This window comes from Dicentrarchus labrax, unplaced genomic scaffold (genome assembly GCF_905237075.1).
Source record: "Dicentrarchus labrax unplaced genomic scaffold, dlabrax2021, whole genome shotgun sequence".
NCBI classification, from domain to species: Eukaryota; Metazoa; Chordata; class Actinopteri; family Moronidae; genus Dicentrarchus; species Dicentrarchus labrax.
Window position 1 is genome coordinate 7,480,735 of NW_026136715.1, and position 11,819 is coordinate 7,492,553.

At 38.9% G+C, this 11,819-nt stretch overlaps 1 protein-coding gene across 1 annotated transcript; it reads right to left on the reverse strand.

Moving 5' to 3' along the window:
* Positions 1 to 650: 650 nt before the first annotated feature.
* Positions 651 to 9,947, reverse strand: plp2b (proteolipid protein 2b). The gene is made up of 5 exons (XM_051425183.1): positions 9,539 to 9,947; positions 4,726 to 4,881; positions 4,534 to 4,632; positions 3,538 to 3,634; positions 651 to 3,430 (listed from the first exon to the last, which is right to left on the reverse strand). The coding sequence occupies exons 1-5, from the start codon at positions 9,635 to 9,637 to the stop codon at positions 3,417 to 3,419; spliced, it is 465 nt and encodes a 154-aa protein (XP_051281143.1). The 5' UTR covers positions 9,638 to 9,947; the 3' UTR covers positions 651 to 3,416.
* Positions 9,948 to 11,819: the final 1,872 nt, after the last annotated feature.

Consider the following 11,819-nt stretch of genomic DNA (forward strand, 5'->3'; position numbering starts at 1 on the left):
TCATGCAGTGTTTGGATGATTGGATTGGATTGGATTGGATGTTATTATCACAATAGGGCTGCTACAGGAGCAGCAACACAGGGAATTAGTTTGATAACAGTCAGTTTGACCCCAAACAAAGGATTATCATTCCACTGTAGGTCTTTAAAATGACATACTGCGAGTACTGCTTGGAAGTTGAAAGGCAAGCAGCACCACAGAGGAAAGCAAAGTAGGAGGGGATTTTCATAAATGCAAAGTAATCTCAAAAATGAAAAGAGGCATGCATAACTCTCTGCAATAGAACATTTTCGGATGAGATTAGAGATCACAGATGCACGCTGCACCAGGTCAGTAATGGTTCCTGATAATGTCTGAACACCAACAACCCGAGCGACTGGAGCACACACCACCATAGCCATACTGATATATTTGCAATGTTAACTCTTACTAACTCTATCCCCTAGCTGATGGGATATAGGCCCATTCATTTAGCAAGTTATTGCAGATATATGTTGCAGTCTGCTTCCATCTAGTGGCAATCTGATAGAAGACACGTTAGAGTCCATATATATTAAACATCATATGCAATCGAATGACGTTCTTGTTGAATTAAGCTTAATAAGCAAACATTTTGGTTATCAGTGCACAATATGAGCTACAAAAACAGATTTTCTTTGTATTACCAATGGCTTTTATTTCCCAAAGCGAGGCTGCTTTGAATTTTGAAATTACAAACTACAGACTCTTGTAAAGCATGTTAGAAAAAAAAATAATAATAAGGCAATGTTTTACTTGGACAAATAACCACCAAAGAGTTTAGGAAACAGTTACAGAACATTTTTTTCAAATTGTTCACATCATATAATTCCAACAATGTGATTTTTTCTTTAGCGATGGATTTTTCTTTATCTGTCTCATCAAAGAGAACATGTACTCAAAAAAAAACCACAAATAAAACTGTACTGTACGACTGGTCTGTATAAAATGTCAACAAAAAATATCCTGCACCTTAAAAATGTGATACAAATGTAAAAAGGAAAAGAAAAAACAACCTGAGCAAGAATCAAAGTACATAGGTGAAACTGGAGGATGGTGCTGTAATACAAACAATGAACCTTTGGTTGATGGTTAAGAGACGTCTACCGTTTTCTAACGATGCAGACTAAACTCTGACTAGTACAAAAACAGCCAAAATATTGCTAGTCAATGACAGTAGGCCACTTCAAATGTTTAGGATTTAGGAGATGAATAAGATGAAAAGAAACTGGTTAATCTGAATGAGACTTTAAGGCACTCTAACACAGGGAGCACACAAAACGGCAACGATTAAATAACAGAGCAGGAAATGTTTGGCCAGCTGAGAAACCTCACTCAGAATACAGAAAACACACTCAAGAAGAGCATAACAACCGTATTTCCTCAAATAAAAGCTGGTTGTCAAGGTCGATCGATTATTGACTGGGGGCACAAACAAATAAAGGCAGGCCCCAAATACAGGACAAACAAGGTAAATGGTAAATGGACTGCACTCATATCTTTCTAATCTTCCGACCACTGAAGCGCACACGGGTGGATAAACTCCAGGCGGGCTGCCATGTTATGCACATGCCAACTAAGTGTAATGTATACGTAACATCACTTTAATTTAGTAAATCCAACAATATAATCATGCTATTTTCAACATCTGAAGTGTCGATGTCCAATTTCAGTTACTGCGGGTGTATTTGTTTGTAGACCTTCTCAGAGAGACCCCGCAATAGTGCTGTAGAGAAGACCCGTCATTACGCAGGCTTTGCTAACCGAACAATGGCGGCATACTGCTGCTCCAGTGTGTGATTTTTAGATAGCATGCTGCATGACCTGTAACACTGTCTGTGTTTTATACTAACGTAGATTCTGCTCTTTTACTATTTCTGCTGTCGACTTAATGGCAGAAAAACTCATTCCATGTGTGTATGTATACACACATGGAATACAAAATGGTGCCACATTCCCACCTTCAACAAGCTGTATAAGGGAGGGGGGGGCATGTGTCTAAGCCCAACTGTATTTTGTAGTAACATACAAGCACCACAAGAGGCAGCAGCTACATTTCAAGTGGTGTATGGGAACCTTTCAAATCAATGGCTGTGTTTGAAATTGCACACTAACGTACTGCCTACTACATGCTCAGTAAGTGTGTGCTGCTTACTGCCTAATAAATGAACCATTAAGTGTGACGATTGTTCACAATGAGAATAATCAAGCAGAAAAATGGGGGGAAAAGGTAAAGGCTGAAAGTCTCTGATTAAGTAAGTTATCTTATATATTTAAACTTAACTAAACAGACTGAATATGATACAGTACATAGAAATGTGTCTGCTCCGTTGGCTGCAGTGATCTGTGGGGCAAATTGGGCAAGAGGGGGTCTGTGAGCGGATTTTGTTAAATTTGCTAATATTTGTAATCTATACAGTTAATTTCTTGTCTCAAATATTCTCAGAAGTGAACAGTCTGAAGCAACACAATGCATTTTGGGGCGGTGGAGTATGTGCAGGAAGCATTCTTGCTAATCTAGTATACATCCAGGGTATTACTCGTGTACACATGATTCACATACTACACAGTTGGAACGCCCTACATACTCAATTTAACACCATACTGAGTATCAATAGTGTACGTTAATATGTGATTTAGAACACAGTCAATGAGTTTTCCACAACATTTTCTTGCAAATGTTTCACAATAAAAGCCTTGTTAAGAAATTACAGGTTTCTGTCCACTGAAATGCTAAAAGGCTTTTAATTTGAAATGGATACAGGTTTGTATTAGGCAGATAAAAATAAGGCATTCAAATATGACAATAATCGAACAGAATTGAATTAAAAATAAAGGCCTGCTTCAACTAAAGGCCTGTTAAATTCTGCACTTGAGGTAAATAAAGGCCCCGGCCACTATTTGAGGAAATACAGTATAATGTTAAACAATTTTTTTAAAGCACCCATTCATGTCAGTTACTTCTAAAGACCAAACACAGTTACTACTCACTACAGCAGTCCATTAACAGTAGACATTTGTATTAGACAAGCTGCTTGATGCCATCAACCATTGCCTATTATTTACAGTTGTCCCTTTTTAAATCAGTGGTACATTGAGGTTGGCCTAAAGGTTTGTGAGAGGAATTCCTCATGTACTACTCATGACACATTTTTATCTGAAGTGCAGGCACAGATGTACAGTACCACTTGCTCCGACTACATCATCCTCCTCTCAAGCACGGCCCTAAAATATATATCTCTGTTCTGTTCACGCCATAGAGTGGCATTGATTAAACTGTGACCTGTTCATTTTACTGTCCATCGTCCTCTCTGCTCCACTCTTCCGTTAACTTCTGCACACGTTACTCTTTGTTGTCCTGCTGCGATCTTGACAGAGGTAAATGTGTCTTGGAGTGTTTAAACTCTGTCATCTGTAAGAAAGAAAAAAAAACTTGCTGTACATATGAAACAAGGCAGATTATTTTCATACAGAGCGTGTTCAGAGTGTATCATAAATATAAATATCTGTTGTTCTCACCAGTGGAAGCTGCCATGTGCTGCCTGCTGCTCTTGATTTGCAGGAATATGGTGTAGGTATCGTAGGCAAAGAGCAGACCAGCGATCAAACCAAATACCTAAGGAACAACAACTCAGAATCAGAATCACTACAATAATCAAATTCACTGGTCACATAAAACATTAATAAAAAAACAACAACATAATAAATGCTTTAAAATACTGTAGTTTATCTAGAATAAACCTCTCATATTTCATGTTACATAGCTAAAGTCAAGTGCAGGCTGCAAGACTTTCAGAATCTCCAAAGTGGGCAAACCATATAACAGATCTCAGACAAGATTATTCCACTTGGGGAAATCCACAACTAACAGCGATATTCAGAAACAGAAACTTGTGCGTCCCACGTCAGTTACAGGTGCAGACGTGGTGCAGAATGGGTTTACACAGGCCACAAGAAAGGATGTGGGGGGAAAAAGAGATGTGAAATTTACATTGTAAGCTACCGAAATCGGACTGACATCAGACATACAGTAGACCGAGCCCATTCACACAAATATCTAGAGTAAAATAGCTCATGAAAAAAAGGAAATATTGATAAAAGTTAGTTTGTGTTGTAATACACTTGAATTTAAACTGACATTCAATTAATTGTAATACCGCCACAGGATTAACTCCTTTGATAGTGTGTTACTTGATTTCCCTCAATGGTCTAGTTATCAGCTGTATCAACACCATATTTAGTTGAGGTTTTTTGTCTGAGATCCAAACAAATGGGTTTGAGACAGGCAAATGCTGGTTAAAAGCTTGCAGTATGCACTTGACCTAAACAGGAAGGAAGCATCAAACAAGATTTGAAATGAAAATGTTACTCAACACTGAGTGACTTTGTGTGTTATCATGTCAACCATCCCCTGGTTTCAATATCCACACCTACAAAGAACCTGATTCATAGATAATTGTACACAGTTGTCATAACAAACAATGAGACATAAGCAAGTGCGGCGGATTCACTGACCCCGCCTGCGATACGAGCACCGTCCCCCGCTCCTCCGATCACACAGATCAGAGAAGTGATGATGTAAAGGACAGCGCCGATACCAGCACGGAAAAGATCCTGCACGAAAGAGGAAAGAAGAAGATTTAGGCATTGTGCAACTGTGTACGATTGCTGCAAGATTGTGTGTGGTAAGACACGTTGAGGACTCACGCTCCAGACCCAGTTGACCACTTGGATCTGCTTGTCCATCTCCATCATGAAGATGCCGAAGAAGACCATGGCAAAGACCATCTCGCAGATGGCCACAGCGGAGTAGCCTCCATACAGAGATGCAGCGTAGCAGATGATGATAATGAAACTGATGAGCTAAGAGTGAAACAGAAAACAGAAAGATTAATGATTGATGTCATAAAGGACAAAAAAAGAAAAGATATCACTGAAGACTAACAGATACTGCCTAAATCCCCCCCCGTGACTGGATATAGATACAGTATATAGATTAGAGCGGCTATGATTCATTCTGTGATTTTGGCTTCTTAAATGTGAATATTTTCTGGTTTCTTTAGTTTACCATGACAAATTAATATTTAAGGACGTCCTCTTGGTCTTTTCGGGAAACAGTGATAATCACTTTCTGGACCAAACAACTGATCGATTAATTGGGAAAATGATCAACAGATTAAATAGATTATGAAAATAATGGTTAGTTGCAGCCCTAATATAGATCAGCTGCAATTCACCTGAGATAGGACTAATCATCTCAGAGCTCAGTAACAGAAAGAGATCTGTGTCCACTCAATAGCCAAGACCAGCCAGAGAGTCAATAGTTTAATTTACTCCAGTCAGCTGAACATCCACAGAAAAACAACAATTTTTGCCAAGAAAAAATCTTTTCTACTCAGAAATACTGTTGGTGATGGTGAGACAACTGGATGGATTACAATGCACTCTGTCAAATAAAACTGTCTATCACATGCTGAGCCCTCCTTAGATTTACAGCACGTGTTTGTTCCATCAGGATCATATTTTTCCATATGAGGGAAAAAAGTCAGCATGCATTCTTCTCAGTCCATTGCACTGAAATGCTGCCAACGTGGAGAAATCCTAAACTTAGGCAGCCTACAGCCCTGAACCTGCATCCGCCTTTTTTTCAATACCGCTATTGTTGCTACTGTCAAACTGTGTGGGAAGATGCATTCACACAACACATGACAGCTGTGAAGGAGTGGAAATTTCAAATAGTTACAAGCCCCATTTCTAAGCAGCTAAACAGCATTTGTTTCATTGTCCTTTTCTACAACGTAGATTTAACATTCCTTTGCACTGCTTATTTGTACAAATAATATTTTTGTATACTGGAAAGATTTCCTACTATGCATTGTGTGTGCCAATATATACTTAAGCTCCCTAATGTCTCACAGCTCTAGATCAGTGGTTCCCAACCTGTGGGTCGGGGGGTCACCAAAGCTTCATTAGGGGTCACTAGAATTTCTTAATTTTAAGGCATGTAAGACGATTTTACGCATTAGGCCTATTTCTCATCTCATTCTCTTCTATTAATTATCTAATAGAACAATGGCCAAGAAAACATTGATATTGTCAAAAAAGAAGTATATATGATTGTTAAAAATGATTGTAAAAGATACATATAACAGACAATTTTATAAAAGTTCCCTAAACAGGAAATAATCTGCTCATCCAAATAACTAATTTTACACAAACGTCTTGCAGTAACTGTGTTCATTGTTTGGTTTAGTTGTACAGTTTTGAATATAATAGGAAATATCCATGAAATATGTCACTTAGTCAGTGTCCCTTAAGGAAAAAGGTTGGGAACTACTGCTCTAGATGATATCATAAAATATATATTTTTGTCAGAACAACAATCCATGAAATCTTTGGCATATCTGTTGAAAAATGGCTTCAACTCTTCAACATATTACAAATACTTATTATTTTTACTCTCCTTACTCTGAATTTCATTGGACATATTGTATCAGCATGTGACAAATAAACCTTTGAATCTCAAATCTTCTATAAAACATATAATTAAAGTTAGAATGACATGATAAATTCTGTAGTTACATATAGTCCACTGAACTAAAATCTACACTGGTTTCCTGTGATGAGTCAAATCATTTATTCAAGATTCAATACTTTATTGCCATACAACTCGGTGCAAGTTGCTAGGGATTTGCTTCAGTGTGCTCAGGACATCAACAAAGACACAGAACATATAGATACATATACAACACAAAGGCCACAGAACATATAAGTACATATACAGTATCCCACACAGGATCACACTTGACGCAGGCAGATAATAATAATAATATTCTTGCAACACTTACTAAATAAACAGGACATGATGTGTATTTAAAAAAAGCATGTCTTGCGCACCGCAATGTTTTATTCTCAGACACAGACACCTCAGTGGCGACAAGTGTCAAATCACTGCAGTCTATATAATACACGCATGATGTAACTGACTCGACACCAGCCCTGCATCTGTCACTGCTGCTTCCCCTCCCCTCATCCACAACTGTTATGCAAACCTGCAGCCAGCCAGCGAGATGCATCAGTAGTTCATGTGTTCTCGAGACTGGCACAGGCTGCCTCTGTGGAGTAGCGGGGTGGTCGAGGCCAAGGCCCTGCACAAAAGAGGCTCTATTCAGGCCGGAGCCGGCTGCTCTGAGGGCAGCGGCTACTGAGGAGGCCGTCACACAGAGAAACACCCACTACACAAGAGTCCCTCAGAACAAGAAAAGGCTGTGAGATGTTGACACCTTTATGTTTTTCACACAGCGGCAGATCTGTTTGCATGGGTCAGCTTTTTAAGATCCCCGGCTAGGACCTATTCACATCAGTATAATGAGCTGCTCTCTTAAACTGACTGGAGGGAAATTGTCGTGAATGCTTGGCTAATTATAGTCAGCAGCAACATCAGAGCCAAGAGCTAGTCCGTGGTACAGAGACACACCAAACAGCAACGGTTGCTAGGGAAGTCACTTACATTTTGGGGTGTTTTTTTTTTTAGTAGAGCTTGCTTGTGACTCACTAAAGTGTATACCATGTGTGTCGAGTAGGAAAATGTAAGGTTTCATCACTCTTCTTCCTCATCATTTTCACTCACTTGCTCAACCTTCATTCTCCTCCCTGCTTTTCTTTCCACCCTTTTTCAAACCATACATACACATAACATAAAAGGTAGGTGAAAGAGCAGCTCAGCATGACTCATCCTGATTTAACACTACCAGCTTAACTGTGCCGCATGACAAACAGAAACGTGCGCTACATGGGTGTGTGATCTGTATGTCGTTCTGCAGCTTCATGTGTGTTCATGCCTCTGACAGCCAGAATAAAGGAAACAACTAAATAACTCTGGATTAAACTGTAACTTGGCAAGCTGTGGAACCTCACTGTCAGAGCTTGCAGACATTTACTCTTTCATACTGTTGGTTTATCAGCTGGTATTACGCTCAGTAATCCTGATTGCCGGGAGTTAAACACCGCATTTCCCATTAAATTAGACATAACAAGCAGTAATGACCATTTGTCTTCCTGTTTCACTTCACAGCCCTCTCCCCTACACTGTAAACTATTTGAGACATCCACCATCAGAGATTACTTCCTTTTAGAGATTTCCAGGCTCCAGCAAAGTTATGTGGGTGGGTGTGTGTGTGTGTGTGGGAGAGAGAGAGAGAGAGAGAAAGAGAGAGAGAGAGAGCGAACAACAAACTACCAGAGTGTATCAAGTGAAGCATGAAGCTATCTTTTGAATGGCACACTGGAGATGTGTGCTAAGCTATTCACGCGTTCTTTGTTCCCAGGAACCAAACTTCACACACAGGCTGGAATTTCCATTACCTCCGAACACGTAGCAGTGGGTGGACCACTGACCACCAACATCTGAGAGCCTGCTCTATAATGAGCACATTGAGTTATGAGAGCAGAACCTTTTTTTCTTTTTCCCCCCTTTTTTAAAATCGGTGATAAAAAGGTGCTTCTTAAAAAACACAGTTACGGTAACAAGCTACTGCGAGGTATGACTGCATAAGCCTGGTGAGAATCTCATGAACGTAAGTGAAGACATGCAGGGAAAAGTGACTCATGTGTTAAGAGAACCCACCACTGTGAAATGCAAACAAAGGCAATCATGTGCAAACAGCGGTCAAGGACAGTATAAATAAAATAAGGTGTTCCCAGACAGGAAGTGGTAGTACGTTGCCAGGAAGTGGGACACTTAACACTACACACCCCGCTCATTCATTATTACTCTTAAGTGTTGTCCTGATGTTTCTATTTAAACATGTATACATATGATAACTAGAAGCAGATGTGCAAAAACATAACACGATGGGGGGGGGGGACTTTATGAGCCTTTATACAACTAGGAATGTGATGCATTGCATTTTCTCCCCTCCATATTTGGGCTACTACTACAAATAGTATGCAGCCTGTGGTAAAAAAAGGAGAAAAGGAGAATGCCTGACAACAGTCACTGGGTCGAGTTAACCCACATGACCTTTCATCTGCCATTAACGCTCAGCATTTGGCTCCTTGGTGCCAAATGAGAAAACAGTGGAGCACAAGTGACAGGTGGAAACCCTTAACCTCTGTTCATGATCTCTCACCCCTCTCCCCCTCCACCACCAACAGACCACATGCTTTTCATTCCCGCTGACTAGACTAGAGTTTTAAAAAAGAAAGTGAGACAAAAACAGCCTTTAAAGAAGAAAACTAGAGGATTAGTGACAGAAATTAAAATAAGACATTAGTCTATCATTAGTAAATTACATTAGTACATCAGGGCCTGGGATAACTCTCTCCTCGATGTAGCCTTTAATAGTGAGAATAATCAATAACAACAATGTAGGCTACATTAACCCACTTTAATATCCATTAAATATTGATTAGCTGCAGGCTGCTTAAACACACAACATACACAACAACAGTGTGAGCAAGACAGGACTTGCACAGAAGCTAAAAGTTACATGGTAGCTGCCCAGGTCGGTGAACTTACTATTTCTGCTGCCAGAATAAACCCTTTTGGGGTCCTCACGTAACTTTTCAGCTTCTCCAGGCAGTTCGCACCGGGGCTGGTCGCGGTTGTATCAGCCATTCTGTGATAATAACTAACTTATTATAGCGACAGTATGCTGTATTAGAGCCTTATCGCCAGCAGCAGACGAACAGCGTTTGAATATACAAACTTGTCTTGATAAGTTTGGTAAAGAATAGTCCCAGTGTTGGCCGCTGCTCCCCCCCTTTTTGAGTGTGTTTTCTTTTTCCTCCTGTCTGATGAATGTCCGGTGAAAAGTTTCGGTGAAATAGACCCTGGTGGAGCTCAGTCACGACCACAGTAGCTCTGCAGGAACTGTGCTTTCTGGAGAAGGAGGAGGGAGGAGCTGAGGAGCTGACAGCGGGGCGTTGGCTTTCACTTTTCTCTGGGGGAGCTGCTGTTGGCACCGCCGAGCCGAGCCGAGCCGAGCCGCTCTCATGCTGCCTTCACGGGCTCCTCGGAAACGTCTGTTAAGACCTGTTGCAAAAGTTATTATTGTTTTTTTGTTTTGTTTTTTTACCTGCTAATACTGGTGGATAGTAAGTGTTATTCCTTCGAGCAATGTACTTAAGTACAGGTTTGAAGCACTTGAACTTTACTTGAGTAATCTGAATTTGAATTCCCCAAGAGAGATGGTAGTTACTCTTTAATAAAGTACTTCATTGTCTTCTCCTTCCTCTTCCTTTTCTTCTTCTCCTTCCTCTGCTTGTTTTACTTTACACTTAGACTCCTCTACAGTACAGTTCAGAGGCAGAAAACGTACTTTTTTTTTTACTTATTTAGCTTCAGTATAATAATTAAATTAGCTCCACATTTAGAGGCTTCAGTATTAATTGATCTGAACTTTAATGCATCAGTAACCATAGTATGATAATATGAAAGGCCTATACATTATTCTTATACTTTTGGTAATTTAAGTATATTTATATGCTAATACTTTTGTACGATGTATGTTTTTTGTTTAATCTGTTTGATTCTATATTATTCTAATATTTTACCTTGCTTGAATCCTTTTAAATCCTATTTGTGCCTGTCTTTTAACATTGCCTTGTATTTCTTTTACATCTTGTCTTAATGCCTTTATGTTGTGTGTAAAGCACTTTGAATTGCCTTGTTAAAGCTCCAGCTCGATCTGCTACAACAGTAAAATGCTACTTACACACTGATGCATCTGTATCATCTCTCATAATGTAATGTTTAATAATATATCACTCATAATGCCCTATTTTCCATAAAATGTATTTTTACACTTTAATATTTTAAATATTTATAAGGATCTGAGTACTTTTCCCACCGCTTGTGCTAAGTATTAGTGGAAAAATGTACAAAAGTAAAAGCACACCTTATGCCGAATGGTCCCTTTCAGAGTGTTATATGATTACATGTCATATAATGGGAGACAATTATTGATGCATTCATGTGTAAGTAGCATTTTAATGTTGTAGCTGGTCGAGAGGCAAACTCCTACTAGTAAAAACATATGAGTCATATGAGAAGAAATGTCATCATTTAAGTCACCTTGACCATCAGTTGTTACTCATTAACTCTTCAACCATTTTAAATGAGTCATTCCTGCATGTTGTCTCTTACTGTTGTAGCTCAGTACTTTCCCTTTAATACTACTTACAGCCCTACTTCTACTTCTCTTTATTTCAGGGGTTAACTCCACTGTGTTTATTCCAAAGCTGTAGTCAATAGTTACTTTTTAGATAAAGATTTTTACACAAAACCATCAGTTTATAAAATATGTTGCATTGTTATAGATTAAAACGTCTAAAAGTACATAGGCGTTTGAATCAATAAAGTAAATTATCTTAATGCTCTGGCCACTATTGTTCATGATACAAGCAGTTGTTTGTACTCCTTCAACTAAAGATAGTGATATTTCCAACAGTTTTGAAGGCATCATATCCTAATTGGTGTGCAGATTTCCAAGTCAGTTGTGGTTGTGATTTAGTATTTAGTATGAGACACAACTGGTTATAAATAGATTAGATACAGATTGTTCATTTAAATATACAGTGAGAGGTTTTAATAAGTAACTTATTTTAAAATAATTCATATCATACAGTCATAGAACAAACTGATAAGACATGCACACTTAATAGCAGAGGGCTCTACCTTTGTGTGCACAGGTCAAAGTATTACATTATAGTATAACATGTGATCATCATAAATTTTATACTTTTATCATATTGATTCTTAGATCTGTGTTGAAACAGTATCCACACCCTGGTAGCCA

Bases quoted from the DNA above. Each gene is read 5' to 3' on its own strand.
- plp2b (XM_051425183.1), bottom strand. From the start codon at position 9,637: ATGGCTGATACAACCGCGACCAGCCCCGGTGCGAACTGCCTGGAGAAG. The intron at 4,882-9,538 runs GTAAGTTCACCG...TTTCACTCTTAG, and splicing joins TTATTCTGGCAGCAGAAATA to CTCATCAGTTTCATTATCAT. The intron at 3,635-4,533 runs GTCAGTGAATCC...GTTGTTCCTTAG, and splicing joins GTGCTCGTATCGCAGGCGGG to GTATTTGGTTTGATCGCTGG.